At 43.1% G+C, this 25,466-nt stretch overlaps 1 protein-coding gene across 1 annotated transcript; it reads right to left on the bottom strand.

Annotated features, from left to right (window-relative positions):
• Positions 1–470: 470 nt before the first annotated feature.
• Positions 471–24,360, bottom strand: LOC113039319 (msx2-interacting protein-like). The gene is given in 16 exon segments (XM_026197149.1): positions 471–743; positions 831–2,426; positions 2,428–2,744; positions 2,747–2,803; positions 2,806–4,503; positions 4,506–7,783; positions 7,912–8,012; positions 8,231–8,344; positions 8,415–8,528; positions 8,632–8,757; positions 9,784–9,935; positions 10,010–10,210; positions 14,406–14,566; positions 19,684–20,172; positions 21,721–22,041; positions 24,153–24,360. Coding segments are annotated over 16 exon segments (8,970 nt in total). The 5' UTR covers positions 24,236–24,360; the 3' UTR covers positions 471–581.
• Between the last annotated feature and the right edge of the window lie 1,106 nt (positions 24,361–25,466).

Raw genomic sequence — 25,466 nt, 5'->3', positions numbered from 1 at the left:
ATTAACATTTCTACAGTCATCAAAAAAATGTTCTCTTCTCTTAACCCATCTATTTTAAACCATTTAATCACATTCTAGAGGGTCATTGTGCATAAAAAACCCTTACACAACACTGACAGGAACACTATATTAACATGTTTAAAATTTAATTGTTTTTTTGTAACATATCAAATCTTTACATTAGTGCTACAAGCATTACAACACCAGTATTGTAACTTGCAACATCTAAACTTTTAATTTAGTGCAGTATTTAGTGATTGCAACATTTAAGTGCAGTTTTCACTAACAATTAAAATTGGATTTATATTGTAAACCCAAGTTCACTGTAATCCCAGCGGTCACTGTTGTGACCATCAAGATGTTTGCTCATGCTATGACCACACTCAACAAAACTGAATGTCTGTGAATTCATATATTAATTCTGCACACTACACACATCTTTGTCATATAGTTATGTTGACACATTACTAGGCTTTTGTTTTGAAGCTTTGATGCAGCCATCATCTTCTCAAGGTGCAAACAGGACGTAAACTGCTCTGGTCATGTGACCACTTGCACTAACCATGTGACACTGCACATATTTAATTGAGACCCTTTATTTTCTCCATATTCCAAATCTCTTCAGTGTGTTGTTGACGACAGATACTCACCGTCAGAAGCTGCACCATGTTCACCGGCTGGTGTCCAACCAGCTCCACCTTAGACTCGGCTTGGGCCTGACTTGGCTCCGGCTCTTGAACACCCTTCGTTTGAAATGGAAGGCACACGCTTTATTAGCAGAGCTCTTAAAGTTAATAGATATTTTAAAAATGATGCATACTCAAGCTTACCTGTGATGGTGGGATGCTGTGGGCAGACTGGTTAATCCCCATTGGAGAATTCTCAGCAAACTGTGCATGAGCAGGCCGGAGGTTCGTATACATGTTTGAATATTCAGGGAAGGAAGTCCCAGTTCCTGCTGTTATCAGCTGAACTCTTTGAGGAGAAGCCATGGGAGGCATTGCACTACGGATCGCCATCATTCCCTCCTTACTGGAAGGTGACTGTGCCCTCTTTAGTTCAGACGCTTTCGAGGAGTCCTTCTCAGATACTGCCTTTGCTAACAAGTGCGGCCGAGGAGAAAGAGACGCCGCCATGCTAGGAGCAGTCGAGGAGGGCGGTATGTTTTCGGGGACGTGCCCCTGGTGTAACTCTGCAGTGGGGCGATCGCTCTGCTGGTGGTGCATGAGCACTCGCATGTCTCTGTTGAATCGATCAAGAGGTAAACCACTGTGGAGCGCTCCACGATATTCTGCTGGTATGGAGTCTTGTTTGAGTTGAGCAGCCGGTGATCTTGCATTGGCTGGGTTCACCTTGAGGACCATCTCCCTGTTCCCCATGGCCTGAGGAGACGTGGGTCGCTGCTGGCCAGGGGCCCAAGAGGAAGTGAGGCTCTCAGAGTGAATCCCATAGTTCATCATAGAGAGAGGAGGAGTGTTCACTCGTACCTCCCCCTGGGTGAGGTGTCCTATTGCACCGACGCGGTGCGGTGACATCCTTCCAATGCTACCGTGAGGGTTGTGTGGAGGCATGATCACAGACTGCTCCGAGTGGTGGACGGTGGAAACATACTGGGACAGAGGGTTTAATCCAGGGGGAAGGACCACAGACACACCTTTCGGAGACGAGGAGCCCATAGGAGATGACACTTTGGGAAAAGGAGAATGAGGGTGTCCAGATTTCCGTGGAGATCTCGGCTCCTGCTTAGGTTGAATGAGTGATGGTTCTGTCGTGTGTGTTCCAGCTATGAAGCCAACATGATTGCCTGCTGCTGAAGGAAGGTGTGGACTTCTAGCAGGACTAATAGTTGGGACCCAAGCAGGTTTCTCCACGTTGAGAGACTCTGGTGCATCTCCCTTCTTAGGGTGCTTCATCACCATTGAGTATTCTGAATGGTAACTCATGACCTGTGATGGGCCAGGAGCTTGCTGCAATAGTTTAACAACTCCACTTTGAACTGGAGCATATGCGGATTCTAACTTGTCCAGTGCTGATTCTTGCTTAATCATGGAGACGTTTGATTGTGATTTTATTGAATGTCCATGATCTGAAGGAAGTGGGCATTTTGAAGATGGTGGCTGGGAGGCAGTGTAAAGTTCCTGCTTGATCTGTGGCACTGACACCAGCTGCTGTGACTCCATGTCCACAGCACTGGCAGGTGGGATCTGGCTGATTTTGGCACTTATACGCAGTGGTCCCTCCATTTTCTGTCCAGAATGACTCAGCACCACAACACCTTCTGATGTCTGAACTCTAAGTCCTGTGCTAGAACCTGTACTCAAAGATGTGCTCTCCACTATATAGCGACCAGCATTTCCACCTTCCTCACCAACTGCTGGACCATGGTACGTACTGCTTTCCTCCAAGCTTGGCTGGTAAATCTGTTTTTGGAGGTTGCTTGTCAAGGCGATTTCCAATCGGAGCATTTGACTTCTCCTCTGCATCAGGGGGATTGCAAACACGACTGATAACGGAGGTAGGAGTGGAAGCAATAACAGAAATCACTGACTTCTCACTGAAGATCTGTTTAGTTTCTGTGGATGGTATAGAAGCAGGCTGTCGCACTACAGGTTGGGCTGAAACAGGGAGTGGTCTCTTATCTTGAGGAGCACTCTTGCTAGTTATCACATCTGATGTAATGTCACTTTCCCTCAAAGGATGAGTGTGCATATTCCCGGATGTAGCACCGAGTTCCAAGACTGGACAGTTCTAGGCTTTGTGAGGATTTTGCACAAATTATCAGAGTTGGCGTTATTTGCAGGGTGTCTGAGGGTAATGTAGGGGTCTCCATCGGGGCTACAGATGTCAGCGGTGGAGAGAGGACCCCAGCTTCTTTCGGCTGATTGAAACACTCTGTTGGGGAAACAGAAATCCTACTTGGGTTTGAGGGCAAGTTCTTGAGACAAGTTCTCGTTGGAGATAGTGAAGGAGATGTGTTCTTGTATGAATAGGACTGGTATTTGGATGACGTTGGGCTTCTGCTAATAGATTGAGAGGATTTTGGGATATCCATCTCAGTTTTAAGAGGCGACTCAGGTTCATTTGGAATATCCGCATTAGGATCCATTAAACTTAGACGCTGCTTGGAAGATGAAGTAATGACAACAGCTGTACTTGCTGGTGATCTTTCTGTGGCTGCAGGAAGTTCTGCAGATGACGACTCTAATGACTTCCCAGGAATATTTTCAGCCTCCAAAACTACATCTTTAACGAGTTCCTTTTTGCTTCCAGCAGCCTTTTGGCCTTTGCCCTTCTTTGAAGTTTTTGCTCTGCCTTTACACCCTTTTCTGGGAGTGGTTACGGTCTCCTCCTGAACAACTGCTGTGCTAACACAGGTTTCAGATACTTTTGAATCAGGTCTAAGACTCTGCACTTCAGGATCGGTTTCTACAACAGAGTTCAGTCTGTTCTGTTCTGTGTTCTCTGATGTGATGGAATCTATAGCAGCAGCAAGCTCCGTTTCACTAGACTGATTTGCAGGCTTTTCTTCTTCTGAGACATGCTCTGGTTCTTCAGCTATCGGACGCTGTGCCTTTGTCAGGTTACTTTTAAACTGAAGAGGAGGAGCATCTTCTGTGAGCTTGGCAATATTCTCAACAGCTTGTTCAAGCTCCAACTCTTGAGCCAGCGAAGCTACATGAGGCTCAATGGCTTTTGTTACAGCAGGCAAAGTCTCCCTTTCACTATTAACATCATCCATGGCATCATTTTCAAATTTAACTTCTAGTACCTCATCCTTTGAGGACACACCAGTTGAGCTATTCTTGGGAGACTCATCTGTTCCAGGTTCTTCTTCACTAGTCTGAAGCATTGCCTTTACTTCGGTCACATCAAGACGGATTCTAAGGTTTTTAAGAACAGGAGGATTTTCTTCAGTAATGAGTTTGGGACTTTCCTGTATTTTCTCCATTTTGTCTCCTTTCTTTCCGATTACAGATGTTGATGCATTTCCTGGACTGACTCCTTTCTGTGTAGGGGGTGAGAATTTGCCTTTACTCACTTTGGGAACCCCCTCACTACTTGTTTCACTGCCATCCTTAGACTCAGTTGATTTTGACCGTTCAACTTTGCACGCTGGTACATCCTCTGCTTGGCGTCGATTCTTAGGGGGGCGTCCCCGTTTCGATGTTGATGGTGCAGCAACAGCCTCTAGTTCAGAACCTACATCTCTATCTAAACCACGCTTCCGTCCACCACGAGGTGATTCAGCATCTTTTCCGGTCTGCAGACCAGTTTCATCTTCAATTGGTGTAGCATAGACCGAGCGCACATTTCTACGTCTTGCCCTACCAGAGTGTGTATTTTGCTCTGTACCTGGTTCCATTTCTATGCTGTGCACAGGTGACTTACTTAATGACTTTGATTCAGGTGTTGTCTTGAATGCTTCTCCTCTTGGAGAAGATGAACGTTTGAGCTTCTCTTTGTCAATGCGCTCACTTTTGCGGGTGCTTTGTTTGTCTGGGTAGCAGGCAGAGTTGTAGTTACTGGTGTGGTAGGCGAGGATTTAGCCCTTTTATTTCTTGACTTTGGAGGGGATGACACAGCTTCTCCAACTGGATAATTATCAGCACATTTCTGATCATCTGCATTATCAAATTCAGACTCTGGTGCCTCAGGTGGCTCAGGTTCTTTTTCATGTTGCTCTGCAGAAATATGTGAGAATGGACTTGGTGATTTGGGAAACATCACTGGAGGGTCTGCCATTGGCTGTGCATTATTGGATGGTGTTTTATTGCTTGGGAGCTGTTCTGCAACTACTTTAGTGGTGTCATGAGCACTTTCAGAGTCATCAGCCTTCAATACCATCTCCTCTGCTGGGATCTTTAACTCTTGGCTTTCTGAAGAATTTGCTTCTGAGAGTTGATCGGTCAAAGGCTGCATTAGCTGGTCAGTGGGCTGTTCAGGCTCTTTGTCTTCATCCTTCATAGAAGAATTGGAGAAGATTGGAGTAAAAACACCTTCAGCTTCCACTGTTGGCAAGGATTCTTCGACTGCTAAAACAGGGGGTGATATTTGAGGTGCTTGAATAGGACTGGTCTGAAGAACCTGAACAGGACTAACTGATTTAATCTCAGCTTGTTGGATACTAGGTTCAGTAGCATTTTGCTGCTGTGGTGCTTGTTCTTCTTCTGGTGTTTTACTTACTTTGGTTGCATCTATGCTTTCATCTTGCTTTGAATCGTGATGGCTTTGTTCTTTATTCTTCTGTTGCTGCAACCTTGTTAGTTCTAAAAAGCGGCTATGGAAAAGCACAACTGGTTCTGGGTCAGGCTGCCCTTCTGCTGGGCCTTGCTGAGAGTACAGATATCCAACACCATGTTCAGGGTCCTCGTGCTTTCGTTCTAGATGCTGAAGACGCCTTGAATCCTGCTCAAAAATAGAACTGTGTAAAAAACGTGACGCAAACAACTCTCGTCTCTCCTGTTCTTCTGGCTTTGGATCTTCTTTCCTGTCTTCAATTTTGTCGTCAGACTCACTTCTAATTTTTTTCTTCTTCATGTACCATGAGGGAGTTGGTCGTGGAGTGGACTCCACCTTCTCTGTGTCCTTTCTACTACTGAAACTGGGGAAGTGCGAATCGTAATCGAGGAAAGACCAGTTGTCTTCCCTTGTCGAGGACAAAGACTTTGCACGCTCTAACAAAGCTTTAGTATCTGGAGTGATCGTCTGATCATCAGCAAAAGAACAGAATTTGTTTCTCTCTAGAGAGGTCATCAGCTTGGACTCTGATAATCTGTTTGGATGATGTCTTTCAGAAAAGGATACTGACGTTGATGGAGCAGGAGAGTTAGACTTATTTTCACGATCTTCTTCAGAATCAGAACGCACTTCACCAGGTTCCAAATCAGGCCAAAGTCCGTAATCCAAGTACTTACGATTGAGCCGCCTTTTCTCTGCACTCTTTGAAAAGTCTGGTAACAAGTCTTGCTTTAGTCGACTCTCCCAGGATCTTTGCTGGTCGTCTTGTAGACATGTACTCATCTTTGACATCTGTGAGGTGTGCGTTCGTTTACCCCCAAGCTCCTGATCTGATGGAATATTATCCTCAGGCTTCAATGGTTCTTTTACTACTCTCACAGTCATTTGATCATGAGGGTCTGCATATTCTTCCTCTCTTTGTTGGGGGGCATGCTGAAACCTTGGAGAGTTTGTGTTGTTCCACTCAAGGTCATCAGTCTTTTGCCTGACTGTTCTGTAAATCCTTTCTCTCTTAGCATTCATATCCATCTCAAAGGACTCTTGTTTCTTGGTCTTACTTGGAGGTGAATTATCAGTGACGTCCTGTGGAGGCTTGCCAACCTCATGCACCAGGCTTCGATGCTCAAGATCTTCTGCATCTACACCTTGAGGAGGTTCTGACTTTCCTGGTATATCCAACGGCTGCAGCTGTTGTCGTAGCCTTCTGTTTTGCTCCATCTGTTTGCGGTAACTCTGAGAAAGGTCAATATTTTCTAGATGTTCATCCCTTACTTTAGTATCCTTATCCGAGGTTCCATCAATTGAAAGTCGTCTAGACATGCTTGGCCCAGGGTGAGATTTTGAGTCCAAAACATCCACCTCAGGCAGTTCACTTGACCTTACTGATGAGGCATGAGACGTCCCTCTCACAGCATCATCCACCTCTTCCCTTTGACTATAATGAGAACGAATCCTGGATTTGGAGTGTTCTCTTTTTTCAGCCTTTTTCTCTGCCTTTACATCTATATCTGTCACTTTTGCAAATCCTGCACTTGGAGCAAATTCAGCAGGTTGGCTATTCCCAGAGCCTGGATCCTCCTCCAGACGCCCTCGTTTCTGTCGTATTGCTTTCCCCCCAGGATCACCGAACCGCCTCTTTCTCGCTTCAAGTTTGACAGAATCTACAATGGAGTCTTTGCCATCACTACCAGAGTCAGATTTTAAATGTTTCGTAGCCTTTCCTTTGCCGTCCCTGTCTAGTGACTCGCTTTTACACTGATCGAGCCGCTCTCCCTTTTGAGGCTCAATGCGAGTTACGTGGTCAGTAGGGGAAGGCTCTTTGTCCTCTTTATGCTTCTGTCGTTCTTGACTCTCCACGTCTGAAACCTTAACCTTGCCAGATCCCAAATCCAGAATCGCCTCTCTATCCGCTTCAGAAAGAGGTACACCAGGAGACTGCACTTTGCCTCTCCTTTGCTTTGCCTTCTCTCCCTTCTCTCTGTCGGCCTTCTCCTTGCGTCTGCTGCGCTTCTTGTTCTCTGCTCCACTAACGCGCTCTGCCTCGACTTGCTCCATTTCTCTCTCCAGTCCTTCTGATTTGTAATCTACTGGTGATTTCTCAGACTTCTCAAACTGAGCCGGGGTTGGAGACAGCGAGCTGCAGCTTCCAGATCTTTCTGAGGAGTGCCTGTACACACGTCGTTCAGCGTCTCGTGACACACGGTCTGATGGTGAGGGTGAAGCAGAGGGAGTCAGGGGACGCCGCTGATGAGACGGGCTCCATCGGCCTCGCTCCGCCTCAAAGCGCTCGCGCTCCCGTTCCCGCTGGATATAGCTGTACTTCCTGATGTCCTCAAAAGGGTCTCGATAGTCTCTGTATTCCCGTGGGTCCTCGTGATAACGTGGATCGTAGTGTTCTCCTTGATAATGATCTAACTCTGCATAGCGTTCACGACTGCGAGCAGGGTAATCTCGACGGGGGTCTTCAGCGTAAATGCCAGGAGTCCTTACGTTCTCATAATACGCCCGCTCCGTGGTAAAGTCATAAGGAGTTCTCCGTTCATCCCTGACAAGAGGAAACAAGATTGTCAAGATTTAACATACAATATAATCAACTGCTTAAAGATAAGCAAACCATAGGCAAAAATATTCTAAATAAATCTGTTTGTTTCCCCACTAAAGGCCAGTGCTCACCTCCGATCTGAAGGAATTTCATAAAAATCACGGATGTCCTGTCCTGATGCCTGCATAGATCGATAGAAAGCCATCTGACTCTCCTGACTGGCAAAATCAACCTGGACAGAGGAAACAAACACGTCATATGACAATCACACATCAAATTTGGCTGAGAAATTTCTCCCAAAAGAGAGATAAGTCATTGTTGTGTAAAGCAATAACAGACATTATAAAACGTAGCTTCAGCAAGAAATATCAATAAAAATATGAGTGTGTGTGTATGTATACATATATATATATATATATATAAATAAATAAACAAACAGTACACACATACCTTAATTTTGTTCCCTCCTATCTTCCATCCTTTGGTTTCTCTAACAGCTGCTTGGGCAAAATCAGTGTTGTTGTACAGAATAAGAGCCATTCCTTTTAACCTATCAAACACAACCTGTAAAAGTGGTCAGAAGTTAGTATAATAATGCAACAGCAGTAAAATCTATGATTTCCCAGATCTTTACCTTGACCACCGGCCCGTATCGACAGAAGTGTCGAGTCAGGTACTGTTCTGTGATGGTCGAGGTCAGGCCGTCTAACCACACACACGCTGTTGGCATACTCTTCCCAAAGCCAAGCTGGAACACACATCACACACATCCAGTCTGATTTCACTAACATACAATACCACGGTCATGTGCACATTATACAAACATGTTTTATGAGAAACGCAGTAAATACCTTCAGTCTGTTGGCGCCGAGATACTCTCCATCCATTTTCTTAATGGCTTTACAAACACTCGCAATATCGGAGTACTGGACAAATGCGTACTGAGGAACACCATTCACCCTCTTGATATCAATATCCTGAAAACCATCAATACAAACACTTGCTTTAGAAGATACAGAAACAAATTCACTTCCACTCAAAGAAAATAATTCCCTCGTACACCGAATTGTTAGTACTGGTTTTATGGCTTTTTTTTTTTTTTTTGAGTTAAAATGTTACAGAAACTACAACAGAGAAAAATTTACATTGAGAAGAAAAAAAAAAATTTAAAATTAGGGTAGCAACAACAAATCAATCATTAAGCCATGGACTGCAGCTTGTAACACTGCAAACAGAAACTGCTTGAAATCACATATGATGACCCCTTTACCTGCAAATTTACATTTTTGGATGAATTATCCCTTAGGAGCTCCAGTTGACAAATATTGCATATGTAATACAACTGCAAAATTCAGTTTGAACGAACTAAAAGACTAAATCTAAAAATGTGTGTAGCCCTGTGTATAAATAATGGATTAATTAATGCCCATAATACATTGGTGTGGTTTAAAAATAGGAGTGTTTTCATTTCATTTTTCACATCATTTGACTTTATAATTCAAGATGGCTCATAAACATACCAAATTTATAAACCTACAGTCATCTCTAACAGAACATCAAGATAACAAAACAAAAACAAATAATATATATTATATATAAAAATCTTTGCATAAACTAAGTTTCAGATGAAAAAACAGCATTTTTTATTCTGCAATGGTTCATTAATAGATGTACATTTTCATGTTCATCAACAGAATTTATTCCCATAAGTGTGTGAGATACGGGGAAAAGGATAACTATTTTACAAAAATAGTTTTAGACTAATATAACATCATAAATTACTCTTACAAAGATTAATCTCTTGCTCTCTCTTTAAAAAAAAAATAAAAAGTAAAAAATCTTTACTAAATTACTAAAAGCTATGCATTTTACAAATGTTAAAATATCTGTTCTGGGTGTAAATGAACCCAAATGCATGATGAAGGTTAAAACTGAGATTTTCAGTCCAGAAATGTCTTCTCCGAGACACTAGCACACATCAGGACAAACACACGCTAACTCACCACTATCTCCCCGAAGCGCTGGAAGACGTCGAGCAGCTGCTGATAGTTGGCCGTCTTCTCCAGGTTTCCGATGAACAGCGTACGAGTGGCCTTCGGGTGAAACTCATCGATGCGTCCGTCCAGGGGACGAAACTCGTTCTCGCTCTCCGTCTCTGTTGGAGGCAAACACATCAGGATTTAGCATCGACACACAGCTAGCGCTAGAGAGTGACAGACGGAGACCCACCGGGGCCGTTCCAGGCCGTGACCTCGATCAGCATCCCGAAGAACAGCTTCCCCTTGGACACGCCGAGGGCCTTTTCCTGGTCCTCCTGCTGTCTGAAGAACACCAGGCCGTAGCGCTCCTCCAGCTCGCCGTGGATCTGCACCGACGTCACTTTACCGTACTTCTTAAACTCGTGAAAGAGCCCGTCTTTCAAACTGGTATCTGAGGAGAGCAAAGCACAGACGCTTCAGCGTTCAGAGATGGACGGCCTACACTCTCTTACAAACATCTGCACTAAATTATTAATCAGGGCTCCAGACTGCGACCAAAATTTGAGAGTGTGCGACTGAATTTTACATCCAGTCACGCATGTGTGAATAGTAAATTTGCCTCCCCCAACCTCCGTATTTTTTATACATTAAACGTGGAAGTGGCACGTCAATGATCAATGAAATGAGCAATGAAATAATCAATGAGACGCGAGCGCACACGCACACAAACACACACACACACACACATACTCATGAGACGCGAGCACACACTCGCGTCTCATTGAGTGATGCCTGTCTGTGAGGCGGCCAATGAGTGTGAGAAGAATAGGGAATGGCCACTGTAAGTGGCTAAAATGTGTGGAGGGGGAGGGGCCTAGAGATAATAGAGGGCGCGTAAACATCTGTGGGAAGGAAACGGAGACAAATATCATCACAACCTAATTTGTGTGTGCGTTTGAGCTATGAGCAAGCGAACTATTGATTTGTTCTTCTGACCTGCGGCTAGTGTACCAGTGCCAGAGTCTACAGTGTCACCGTCGGATGATAATGCAGAGTCAGAGGTTGGTGTGGCGAAAAAAGCCCGCACTCACCATTTTCGAGATGACTGGTTGAAATAATTCAAGTGGCTGAGGTACTGTAAGTAGTGGAACAATATGAACTGTGAATACTACACCAGTTATCCCAGAACTGTGGGGAACACAAAGTTTGCCGATAGTACAGGCACTTCGAAGTTTAAACACAATACACTACTTAAACACAATCTCAGCCTAAAGCATCGAGTAGGTCGTGACATCGCCACTGCCGGTTGCTTTCAGAAGACAAATGACTGTAAATCAGAGCGCAGATGAGGCAGAGATTATGTTGAAATTTAACACGGCCTACTTCGTTGCTAAAGAGGAACTGCCCTTCACCAAATACAAAAGCCAGCTCGACCTTCAAAGGAAGAATGGCTTAAAACTTAAGGGCCAGTGCCCCTAATGTTTACATACATTTAAGTATCGTTTATAACTGTGAAATGACCGAAAGGTTACTAAGCACTTTGTTACTAAGCACTTTTGTTTATTCTGAATGTATGGTATTTTGTTTACTATCTGTACTGTCATGACAGCAATGGTGCGGTCAGTCTACCTTGTTGTTGCATCTTCAAAAAAAAAAAAAAAATGCAGAATAAAATGTGACACTCAATTTGAAACAGCACATTGTAATTTCTGCATCTATTATTAAAGTATTTATTAGTAATACAGTGGAAATTAGTAGATTTGGTTAGCATGTTGATTTACGGCCTGCGCCCCTAAATTTTTCTGGTTGTGCCCTTAAAATTTTCAGTTGAGGGCCACTGTGCTCCTAGTGAAAAAAGTTAGTCTGGAGCCCTGTTAATACTTCACATTAAGATCATGAAAGGACTTTGACTTGTCAGAAATCCAATCACATTTGTTTGGAGATGAAAAACAAAATGTCAGTATCCCTGATTAAAATAAAGTGTTCGTTCAGCCCCAACAGGTTAGATCTAAATCTAAGTTCTTGGGAAGCAGGTTCACGAATTGATATCTGAAGAATTATAATGGCCAGCCTCATAGAAATTGGTGGAAACGTAGACAAACCTGTTCTCTTCAAGTTCAAATGAGTCAGAGTCTCCTTGGGTACAGACATTTGGAAAACGGGAAAGTTTGACACGCAGGTTGTTTGGTGGCCTTAAAGGGGGAGTTAAGCCCCAAAAGGAAAGTTCTGTCATAATTTGTTATGTTTCAATCCTAGGTTATGAATTAAACTTGTGAGTACTTGGAATAAAGTATACAACATGTGTGAATAAAGCACTGTTTCCATCCAGTGAGTTGAAAAGATCAAAAGAGTCACTTCCTGATTAACTTGCGCTAAACACCACAGAGAAAAATTACATTTCCTGCAGTAGGAGAAGGTACTGTATAGAACAACTTTGTAATAAGTTACACACATATATTTGACCAAATGTGTGCAAATGAGTCCATTTGAAACAGTTGACTCATAAAGCTTGCCACCGGCAGAAATAATGATCATGAATGTGTCATGGGAAAACAGTAAGGAGGCTGCATTAACATTTCATTGATAAACTAGTGCTTTAAGCTTTGGTTTTAAGATATGAAGTCAGCAACACGGACTCGTCGTGCAGTAGGATGCACCTGGATGCATGTTTCATACGGATTATGTTATCTGACCACATTTGTTTTACAGTTGACTTGATTCTTTTGAATCAGCCATTTTGCTCTCTATAGATTGATTTTTCCCTATCTGTAAGGCAAATATAATTATAATGCACTCAATAATGCACTCAAGTTCACGGAGACCGAGAAGGCAGAAAGTGCATGCTAATTGCTTTCATTATTTTGCAAAAGCACCATTTTCTTCATGCTTTTATTGTGAGTGCATGCAAATAAGCGTAGAGTTTTTTTACAGATTTGAAAGATATATTACTCTTATCTGTATGACCAACAATGACTGTAATACTAACTAATAATAAAAATAATTCGATATTAAGTAAAGATCATGTTCCATGAAGATATTTTGTAAATTTCCAACTGTAAATATATTAAAACAATTTTTTTTTATTAGTAACATGTAAGAACTTAATTTGGCTAACTTTGCACCCTCAGATTCCAGGTTTTCAAATATTGTCCTCCTAACAAACCAGACATCAATGAAGAGAGGATTTATTCAGCTTCAGATGAGGCATACATCTCGATTTAGAATAATTGACCCTTAAGACCCCCGTAAGGTTTTGTGCTCCAGGATCACACATGCACAAATACATGTTTGGCAAGGGGGGCGTGGTTTAGTGAACCCTGCAGCGGGGGACAGCGTCAGGAGACGCGCGGTGAGTGAGTGGGTTAAGCACAAATAACGAACAGCTGTCTCTTGTTGGTGCATGTTTTGCCCACTTTTTGTTTGGGAATTTATAAATAAGCAGTCAGTAGTCACAGCAGACCCTGCCGTCTTCCCTTCTACACAACGAACATTGTAACACTGCTGCCGAAGCCCGGGAAGGAAGATGGATACCGCCACCGTGCCTGTGCCCTCCGCTGCACCATTAGCGGAGCTGATTACACCCCTCACGGTCATGCAACATGATCAACACCAGGCCCTGCTGGAGTTACGTCACGATCAGGAGAGGCGCTTTCAGGCCGTCCTCCAAACCCAGCAGGAAGACCGCTAGAGGTTCCGGAGATGGATGGACCTGGAAGTTCGGCCGAGAGCTACGGTCCAACAAGAAACAGCTGTTCGTTATTTGTGCTTAACCCACTCACTCACCGCGCGTCTCCTGACGCTGTCCCCCACTGCAGGGTTCGCTAAACCACATTTTTCAAAAAATCTGTACATGAAGAGACTAAATCATTGAGCCATTTTTTGCACAGGCCTATCTAAAGGGTTAATGGTCCCACCTATTGATAAACTGTAAAATTAACAAATTTTACCTCTTCCCAAAAGGGAAAACCACAACCAATCAAGAATGCATGATTATATGGTGTCATGACTTTGAAATTAAAAAATGTCATTATAATGGAAGTCAATGGGGCCAAAACAGCCACCAACAATACATGAGGGAGAAAAAATTTAAATCTAATGCTGCACAAAAACTAACAATGCATCAAGGCCAGTGTTGTTACTAATCTTTGACATGCCCAATACTGTTATAGAAGGTTAAAAAAAATCCAGTTGACAATCACTTTTTATATTGAAAACCTCATTTTGTGAGTTTTTTTTTTTTCAAATCAGTGACATCATTTATGAACTTGGTAATTAAAGAGTTAAAATCTTAGATTTTTTTTTAAACATTTAGTAGTTTTGATAAAGAGGTTGATTAATAGATTTATGCAAAATATTTATCTGATACATTTTTACAGCAGTTTAATTAAGTGGATGTTTTAATCCACGAACATAACGAAAGCGTAGTGAATTTGCCCACAGTGTACCGTTGAGTTTTTGAAATTTTTCAAAGCATTTTCCCAAAATGTGTGTCAAAATAAGATTTGTCCCCAAAAATCATTCCATTAGCTGAAAGTTGTGGCCAAAATAAGACTCAACATTACCCCCTAGCGGACAAAATCATCCCCAACACTGTATAAGGGTTAAAGGAGACTGAAACACGGCTGATGCGAGCAGTAAGTGGTCACCTGTGGATCGTGTCGGGAGGTTCTGGACTCTGATGCCGAAGCTCCTCCGTGGTTCGTCTGAGTCCAGTGTGAGAACAGGAGGAGCCGGAGGAGCGTGTGTGGCTGTGGACTGCACTGAGCGCGCTCGCGATCCTTCACTAGAGCTGCTGTTCGAATCACTGCTGAAAGAAAACAAGACAAGAACCTGTTCAGACCGACCACTGCAGCAATCCCTAACCCTACTATCAGTGAGCAACACAGCCTGGCATAAACAAACCCAATGCCTTTTAGAACAAATGTGTGCTTTTCATTGAGATTTACACTTACTGAAGTGTTGACTTTATTCATCAAGCTCAACACAACATTTATTAAATTAAAAAAATATTACTAATTATATAAGAAAATCTGTTTTTTTAATGTACGGGTATGATTACAAACTGATCGCATTTAACAACCGTTTTTTTCTGCCGGTGCAATTGAATTTTATGTGCGGTCGCACTGGTGCTGCCAGTTCTGTTTAGAAGTGAAAGCATAACGAAACCACGCTCCTTGTCTGAACTGTGTGATGCTTTGAGTGTAGATCCTGGTTTTTTCTCACCGAGTCAGCAGGTGACAAATACTGAGGAAACGATGGATGGTTCAAGCTGAAGTAAAGTAAAAGACCACTTCTTAAACCAGAGAAGGTGAACATGTTGGTATTGTTGTGGGGGTAAAATACACGCTGAATGCTTGAATCTGATTGGATGGTGAATGTTCTGAGGTGTGCAATTATATTCAGGGAAACGCACGGCGGACGTAGTTCCAGGCAGCTCTTTTCACCACATTACAGTTCCAGATCACTTCACACAGTTAACTGTAATAACGGTCACACAGTTTGCACAAAAAGCTGTTGTCAGAGCCGCCCTGATGATTTTATCAGTTAGCCTGTATAGTGTAGCAACTTAAAGGCTACACATGACATTTCTCACTAGCGGAGGAATAAGATTGCTGTTCAGAGACGCTGCAGAACACTGTTGAGAGACACACAAAGGCTTTAAAATGACATCTTGGAACTAGCAAAAGAGACGTTGGATGAGATGCGGAAGAAATAATCCTACTCAAAATAGCGATTTAAGTACAAAAACCAGACGAATCCCTTTAAATATCTCTTCTGATTGATGTCTTGTGGTGTGGAAACCATAGTATAAGTGTAATAATTGACTCTGGGCCGCTGAATTATTAGAAACGCAAGCTGTACGAGATGTAATGGCCACTCCGCTTCACTTTGTGTATACGTCAATGACGCGTGGTGTCTTGATGCTGTTGTGGTCTGCAAACACTGCTCACCCCGGTGGAGTTTACGATTAAGTGTCGGCTGTTCTATCCAAGAGGATATATTCAGCCATACCAGGAAGATTAGGCAAATATTCTGGTGATGTCGGTTTGCAAGCATTTCTCAATACAAAGTACACACATTTTGGACTTGTATCTTCGGTAGTTCAGACTTTGTGCATTCGACTCGGGAGTGTGATGTCCGTGACGATGCCAATACTGTAATTCTGCAAACAGCAGCGTACTTGATAACTTCAGTCAGCTCACCTTGGCTACTGCAATTTTACACTCTGTATATTTACAATAAAACGAAATAGGATATCTAATACCACTATCTCCTTTCATTTTCATAAACATGATAACAGCTGCAGAAATGTACTTAATTCGGGGATACGTGTATATATAAAGCCATTAGTGAAACAAAAAATTATTTCTAATGGACTTTTTATATTCATTTTAACATTTAACATGAATACAGACCAAAGATTACCTGTTAGATTTACCCAAATATAATTATAATTTATGTTTAACCACTAAAGAGCCAGCGGCACACATCAGGTCTAGCCGAGGTGAGGCTGCTCTCGGCGGATACATGAGGACTGCGCTCTCGCTGATCATGTGGAGCTCACCGTCTCCGAGATCAGAGAAACACATTATAAATAAACCACAGATTTGAGTTTTAAACAACTACATTCTCACCTGAAATACTTTAAAAAATAATTTTCATGACACAATAACAGTAATATTTTGAAAATGATCCGAATAAATGGTGGTTGAAATCACAATGCTGCGTGAACTCAACCAATCAGCATGTTTAGCGCTCAAGTCTCGCCCCCAAAAGTTCCGGAACTTTGAAAAAGTACTACCTCGCCAGCAGGGACTTTCTGAGGGGCATTTTTTTACCCGGAACTTTATTTAGTTCCTGGTTCCTGCGGTGGAAACACACCGAGTACAATGTCTCTAGTTCCTGTAGATGAAACACGGCTTAAATGAACTGTACCAGCACATCGGTGAGGAGCAGAAAGCCCCCCCTAATGCTTTTCTCATCATAGTTGAGGATTTCAACCATGCAGACTTTAGCGTAAAAAAAAAAAGAAAATACAACACCACATTGACTTTGCAACATGCGGTAACAAGACTCTGGACTTTGTTTACACCACCAAGAGAGGAGCTTACAAGGCTAAAAGACAGCAGTCGAGAGCCCCTCCAGGCCTATGACGGCACAATGTCCCTGCTGACAGAGCTAATCACCTTCTTCGCTCACTTTGAGCAACAAAACAGCACCACTGCACAGAAGACTCCACCTCCTCCCGGCGACCAGGTGATGACGCTGACCCCAGACAGCGTGAGGAGATCCTTCATCAGGATCAATGCTCGGAAAGCTCCGGGTCCTGACAACATCCCTGTGCGTGTACTGAAAGTCTGTGCAGCAGAACTCACTGATGTCTTCACAGACATCTTCAACATATCACTGAGTCAAGCTGTTGATCCTACATGCTTTAAAACTACCACCATCATCCCAGTCCCGAAAAAGCCATCTCCATCCTGCTTCAATGACTACCGTCCTGTTGCACTTACCCCCATCCTCATGAAGTGCTTTGAACGGCTAGTCATGCACCACATCAAGTCTGCCTCAACACTTCGCTGTGCAACCGGCTGTTGGACTTTCTGACTGGAAGACCTCAGGCAGTACGGGTCGGCAACAACACATCCAGCACCATCACACTGAACACTGGGGCCCCCCAAGGATGTGTGCTGAGCCCCCTCCTCTTCACTCTGCTGACCCACGACTGCACACAGTCACATAACTCCAACCTATTCTTTAAGCTGAAATCACAACAGCGTCTCTACTTCCTCCGCAAACTGAGGAGAGCCAGAGCCCCGGCCCCCATCATGTACACCTTCTACAGAGGCACCATCGAGAGCATCCTGACGGGCTGCATCACTGTGTGGTATGGTGCCTGCAACGCGTCCTGCCAAAAGACTCTGCAACACATAGTGAGAGCAGCGGAGAAGATCATTGGTGTCTCTCTCCCCTCCCTCCAGGACATCTATGAAACACGTCTCACCCGCAAAGCCCTCTGCATCACAGGTGATCCCACCCACCCATCACACAGCTTCTTCAGTCTGCTACCATCAGGGAGACTGCGGAGTCTCCAGGCAAGGACCAGCAGACTGAAGGACAGCTTCATCCTCCAGGCTGTCAGGAAGCTGAACTCACTCCCGAACTTGCCCCACCCTCTTTTGCCCCAGTCACCATTGATCCCCCCCCCCCCACACACACACACACATCCCCAGGTTCTTTCACTCCACCCTCCCACTAACAACTGTGACCCGCTCCAGTCACTTTGTGCAGCATTGGTCTGCTTTTTTTTTTTTCCTCATTCAACTACCTCCTCAGTCAGTTTAAATAAAGAACTGCACTCTGAGCTTTTTGTCACTTTAATCAGACTTAAAAAGCTCTTTTGCACTACGGCCATTTTATCTGCCCTGTTTCTTTACTTCACTGGTTTTCACTATCTGCCATGTGCTGCTTTATTTAACTTTATTTATTTTTTTACATGCCCTTATTTGTATGGTGTATTTTAACTGTATTTTTATGCTCTAATGCTAGTGTTATCTGTATGCACCAAGGGTCTGAGAGTAACACAATTTTAATTCTACAGCGTGACTTGATTGCAAATAAATGCACAGACACTATTTAACTGAACAGAGATGACATCACTGAATTCAATGATGAACTGCCTTTAACTATCATTCTGCATTATTGACACACTGTTTTCCAAATGAATGTTGTTCAGTGCTTTGACGCCATGTATTTTGTTTAAAGCACTATATAAATAAAGGTGATTGATTGATTGATTGAATTATCTGTATATATGTGCTGTACACAGAGATGTAGTGTAAAATGAGAGTAACAAATGTAGTCTACAGAATATAAAACTATATTTTTTACATAATATTATTCAGCTGATTAAATATCCCTTGGTAATTTTTACAATTTTAACATGATCCAAAAAAATTCAAAACAGATTTTACCAGGTTTAAAAAAGAAAAGAAAAAAAGTAGACTTCCATAATGTACTTAAATTGTTCTTTTTTAGAATACAAATTTTGTACTTAACATTCCAAATAAGATTCTTAAGTACTTCTTAAGAAAAACATAAGATCAAAAGAGTGTGCTATTTGGAGCAAACCATGAATATAACCAAAAGTGTGCTTGTAACATACTATCTCTGGATTTAAAAATACTCTTATGCCACGTTTCCACCGCAGGAACTTTACCCAGGAACTAGGGACTTTGTATTCAATGTGTATTCAATTTATCTATATGTTAAAGTGAAATAAAAAATGCTAATTTATATATTTTGTTACACTGTAATGGCTGTATATATGCACATTTCCCTGAACTAAGTACATTTCTGCAACTATTATGTTTAAATAAAAACGAAAGGAAGCAGTCGTATTTGATATCTTATTTCATTTTATTGTAAATATTCAGAGAGTAAAATTGTAGTCGCCAAGGTCAGCTGACTGAAGTTATCAAGTACGCCGCTGTTTGCAGAATTACCGGATTCAGATCATCACGGACATCACACTCCCGAGTCGAATGCACAAAATCAAAACAAAAAATCAGCGTACTTTGTATTGAGAAATGTGCACAGACCTACGTCATCAGACATTTGCCTAATCTTCGCGGTACTTTAGACTGCGGTGGAAACAGGTCTGGGGGGAAAAAAAGTTCTTGATACAAATGTTCCGTGTAATTTCGTTGGAAACGCAGCATTAGTCACCACATGTAGTACACTTGAGTGTACTAGTGTGTGAAAGATCTAGTGTACTACAAGTGATAACTAAATACATTTTTAAATAATACAAAATAAAATACGCAAAAATACAGCACTTTTAGTACATAATGGAAATGTAGGCTACTTCTTAAACTTGGGATAACCAAAAACATTATTAGTTTAGAAATGACTGTAGGATACCTGCCGCTGCCGGTGCTGCTGGTGCTGCTAACCGAATCAGAGCTGGAAGACGGACTGCGCGAGTGTGACCGCGGGCCCCGCCCAGGGGACACAGGCACTCTTTTGGGCGAGTGGGCAGCTTTAGGGGTCTGTCCCACGCTCCTCTGGGGCGACGGATGCCGTGACTGTGAAGAGTGTGAGGACCGGCTCCGCCGATGGTGGTATGTCCGGTCTGTGCGACGGCCCCGGTCATCACGGTACGGGTCACGCCGAGCCGAGCTGGAGATGGTGAAAGAGTCACGAATCCGAGACTCAAAGTGTGACTCCGGTGCGTCGAAGCCACTGCTGATGGTGCTGGCGGCTGGGCTGGAGCTCACCCCGGAGGGGAACATCGCACGGTCCCGGTAATACTCCGTGTTGTAGTGCCGCGGCCGCTCGAAGGAGCCGCTGCGCTCGTGGTGTCCATACGGACTGTGATCATACGCTCGCTCCCGACTGTCCGAGCCGCTGCTGTGAGAGAGACAGAAAGAAACACAACAGAAAAGGGAACACACACACACACACACAGTCTTAGAATCAGAACAGATCCATGGCAAACACAGGAACTCAAGTACACCTCGTCGTCCAAAACCTAGTGGGCTGGGTTGCGGAGCCACAATTTAACGAGCGAAATCACAAGCACACGTCTGGTGGACTGAACTATGCTGAGGCTCTAACACGCTTCTGAACGAATCATGCAGTGATTCGCTGAACATTTAACTCCGGTCAAATGAACCATGCTGGCTATCTGGCTCTGAACACTGGAGGGGAAATCAGACAGAAGAGTGGAAACACTCGGACGAGGAACAGAGGGGTTAATAGAAGCACAAGGCTCTAGGGTTAGTAAAGAACAGGGGTTAAGACACAGGGTGCATGTCTAGGTTAGAGAGAGAAAGCACAGAGAGGCATAAGGCAGGGAAATACCAACCTTTTCAGAGCAGTAACCGACACTAAATATTCCCAATACAATATAGGAGGAATTTTGTGTGAGCCAAAAACACAGATGGCGTAAGGGAAAAAAAACGACGATACGGTCCCACTAAGCAAAATGGTTCTTCGTCCAAACAGAGTCGCGTCAGCGTCTGGCCCTCCATCTCCAGGTACTACAGGAGACTTCAGAAAAAGAGTCTAGAAAAAGGATGTTCCAAAATGAATAAAACAAATCTATCCACTGGTGGAATAATCCGAATGACAAAAACACAGCTCTGTGGGACAAAAAAAAAAAAAAAAAACATAACTCCAGCACATTATGCTTCCCAGAAGGACTTCTACCGTACATCCACCGGAGATCAGGTAATCCAGAAAAAGCCTTGATCTACACCTATACATCCAACATGAGGTTAGATCCGTGAGAACCTTTCCATGAAGTCTTCTGGTCTTCATGTCTTCATAAAGGTATCCAAGCGCAGGTGACATGCGTTCTCTAAGAATGATGTGCGGTGACAAGGATGGAGATGATGAGCCCTGACACACTTACTCCAGCGGAGAGCGACTTCACTCCTGAATCCACGGCACTGATACACATCCACGGCATGACACACAGTTAGCACAATGACCAAATGGGAGATGGGATAGTCGTGCAAGGCAAATGAGAAGGGACAAAAAGCTTCACGACAACACGAACTACGTTCCGGTTATAAACCTTGCGTTTAATCCGTCAATAGGCACGTACTTCCAAAGAGCACTGTTCCAAGGCGGCGGGTAAGATCCGAGATTCTGCGAACGCCTAATATCCAAACTCACCCGTTACATCTCCGCCAGCCATCGTAATATCCAAACCGACCGGGATATTCTCCACGTGGGTAATATCCAACTATGGCTCACACAGTAATCCCACACCAAACTAATCCACTCATTCATACATGATAGACAAGGATTAATAATTCCGTGTGCAGGAAGTCAGGCCTCAGAACGGAGAGGGATCCCTAGAATCTGGTCTATTGTGTTTAACCCAACCTCAACCCCTGTATCTGACACCACAGAGCCCCTGTAGTGCAGAGGGAGCCCGTGTCCACTTACCCGTCTAGTCTGCGTTCATAGCGCCCCTCTCTGGTGTGGAGAGACACCGGGGGCACGTACACCGGCCCCACGGCGCTCCTCGAGAACCCCGCAACCTCCCTTCCGTGACTGCTGGAGGGCGTGGGGTCCTCCAGGCCCCGCACCGCGCTGGGCACTGAACCCGGCTCATTGTAATCTGTGCGGAGGTCCCTGTCCCCCATTTTGTTGACTGCATTGTGCGCTTTCTGGGCGCTTTTGATGTCAACGAAATCCACAAAGGCTGCTACACCGCCCTCGGTGCCACGCTTGCGCAGGACCTTGACACTCTCCACCCGGCCATACCTGCGGAGAAAAAGAAGAAACCAGGCACTTTAAAGGTCATGTGATTGTCAGCCACATTATAGGTCACCATAGGGCTGCGCGATTAATCGAATGTGAATCTCGAGCGAATCTTGTCAAGAGCAGTTCTGTGATCAGTAGTAAATCTCCATCAAGTGCTTTCAGATGGAACAGTGTTCACTACTCAAAGCCGTAGTTCACTGACAAGCTAAGCAAAAAAAATAAAATAAAATATTATATACTTTATTATAATGAAAACTATAATAAGAATTCAGATAAACCATATATTGCCGTAGTTGTGTTTATAAATCATGTTGAATCGATAAAACAGCAGTTATATTACAGCTGTGCAAAACATCAAATGCGATTTTCATGTGCATCTCGTCAGTAAAGACGCTCCTGTGATTAGTTGTATATCTTCAGCACGTGCGTTCAGATCAAGGTTGCCAGGTTTTCACAACAAATCCTGCCCAATTACTTCTCAAAACTAGCCCAATCACGTTTCGTTCAAGGCGATAAAATACACATTTTTTGATGGGGTTGCCTCTGTAAAATTTGCATTTTAGGGGCTATACATCACGTTATTTGTATTGGGGTCGCTGCGACCCGCAGACATGAAAACCGCAGACTTTGCAACACTGGTTGGCCTTTACTACACAGAGCCGTAGTTCACAAAAAATCCGTAGATCACTGACAAGCTAGGCAATATCACGTTCATTATCGCAGATGAATCACCTTCGATGTTGAACGTGATATTGCGTAGCTTGTCAGTGATCTACGACTCGGTCTATTAAATGCCACTCTATAAGAAAGCAGGTGATGGCGATTTACTGCTTATCAGGGAAACCGGCTTTACTGACGAAATTCATGACAATCACATGCGATATATCGCCCGTCAATTTTGCACTAACTGTTTCCCAGTACCACTTAAAAGGATTTGTTTCTCAAACAAGGCAGTCCAGTACTAAAGTCATCCTCAGTTCCAGTGGTGTGAAAACAACAAAAAGTGGGTAGTTCCTCAATTAGTTCAGCAACTATGAAGAGGTTCCCGCAGTGCCGAAGGCCCTAATATTATGATTAAGAAATGGACACAAGTTGCTTTTAGAATCATTCTTTAATGTTCTCGATGTTTATAGTGCATAGATCTATTAACGGCACACATAATTACGTCCCCATCAACATATTGTTTGTATTCGTTATTGTGTCATGTACAGTTTTAGGTGTTTCATGTTCAATTTTACGACAGCAAGTGCAGTTAACTATTTGTCATGCTATACGTGCAAAAAGAAAACAACATTGCTTGTTTGTTTGCTATTAAAGGTTGACCACTACCGTGTGTATCAGAAAAGTTCTGCACAACTTTAATAATGTGATTAAGATGTGTACATGTCTGTACTGCACTATGATAATGTGACTAAAATAGTCTTAATTCAATTGTGTTTACTTCAAGTATGACTATAGTAATCCAAAATATCGTTTTAATCGCGTTAACATCGGAATATTGCTGTACGTGTAAACAAACCATCACTCTGATCTTTCAGCAACGCGATTCGACGCGCTCCGCAGCCCGTTCACACTACATTCTCAAAGCGATTTCACAACGGCCCCACAGCACTCGAATTCAGTTCACTCAACTGAAACGCGAGCCCAGGACTGAGTTGAACTTCAGAGAAACAGCAGAACTGTGTCACACGCATGAGTTTGTTTCTTCGCAAGGAATCGGTTCCTGCTGCTGAACCGGCTCCGCGCTAGCAGCGAGCTAACCGCTAAGACAAACACAAACACTCGCTGTTTTCCGACTGAAAGCGCGGTTTATGCGCCTTTTCCTGAGGCGTGAACTACACAGGGACAGTTTTCTGTGAAGAGCAGCACACATTCCACACATTAAGCTAGTCAGCAGTGAAGCAGCCAAGCTAACGCTAACTGCTAAACTCGATCGCGTTCTCGAGCTGATCGGAGACGGGTTCGCGTTGTTTTCGACTTCTGGATCGCGTCTGCGGCTCGTTCCGGTGTTTTAAACGGCTCTCGTCGGCGCTTCGTCGCTGTTTTTCCGCCATCGCGCGCTGAGGCGGTTTGCGTCCGCGCCAGGCCGCGTCGCTTCTTGTGTAACTCACCGTTTAAAATGCTCCACAATCTTCTCCTCGCGAACATGTTCGGGTAAATTCCCCACCCAGAGGTGTCTGGTTTCCCGAACCATCCTGCGTCGTCCGCGTCCCGTTCATGCACATATATGCTCCTTCGCGTCGTTTAATTTCCGAGCGTCAGGTAAAATCCACTGCTGCTAGCGCGCGTGACGTGAGGAAGAAGATCTCGAGGCCCTGCGCGTGCATGAGCGGGAGCGCGCAGATAGAGCAGCACTCGGCGGCGAGCACCGCAAACCCAGCGCGCCACCGTCACTGTGACGTCAGAACACTACAGCTGCCCAGTGACTGGATCCCAAGAGTAAAATATATTTTAACATCCTGAGACTCAGAAATAATACATTTTAGGGGGGAAAATATTTTTTTTGTCATTAAATTGTTTAGAGTATAAGATTTTTTTTTATTTATTAAAATTAATATTTTATTCATATGTTATGCAGTGTCCTTGGTAGAGGACACCGGGACTCAATTTAAAAAAAAAAACACATGAACGAGCATGCATATGCAAAAACGATAATTATATATATATATATATATATATATATATATATATATATATATATATATATATATATATATATATATATATAGGTTTAAGTATTTTTTATAATTATACCAAACTTTGTATAAGGATTTTTCTGAATTATTTAATAAGAGAAAGATTTGATGTACCATTTTTCTTTATGCAAAATGTGTAAAATGAACATAAACCGGTTTACCATTATATACAATGTATCTAACCTATAAACTAATTCTAATTTGAAAAATAACTTTTATTCCCCTATAGATTTGTCAGTCCTGGTGTCCTGTATGAGGTCATGTATGAAATCATATTCTGATATGAAACCCTTTAACATTTTCCTGAGATATTGATTTAAGACACACAGTTTAAAAATTAGTCAGATTTAAATGATAATTACAAAAATATTATTATTATAATTCCACTTCCAATCATTAGTTCTCTCTGAAAATTAGCTTTTCCCAGAGTCTCAGAGAAATCCACTCCAATGTACTGTCCTCATCTGAGCAAGCAGGAGGATTAAACACCCCAATCAGAGATTTGGAAGAACATGTGTTGATAATGAAGCATCACATGTGTGTGTTCACGGTTCTTCACATGTGTTAATAATGGTCACATGACATGCAGCTCACTAATGAAGCATCACATGTGTGTTCACCGTTCATGACATGCAGCTCACTAACTCATGAAACAGCTGCTGATGAAGCTCATCTGGGCATCTCATGCATACACGGTCAGAAAGACATCTGTAAAATAACAGAACAAGT

The sequence above is a fragment of the Carassius auratus genome, chromosome 22 (assembly GCF_003368295.1).
Source record: "Carassius auratus strain Wakin chromosome 22, ASM336829v1, whole genome shotgun sequence".
Classification (NCBI taxonomy): Eukaryota; Metazoa; Chordata; class Actinopteri; order Cypriniformes; family Cyprinidae; genus Carassius; species Carassius auratus.
Note: the sequence above shows the minus strand (reverse complement) of the source record. Positions and strands in the feature narration are given on the sequence as shown.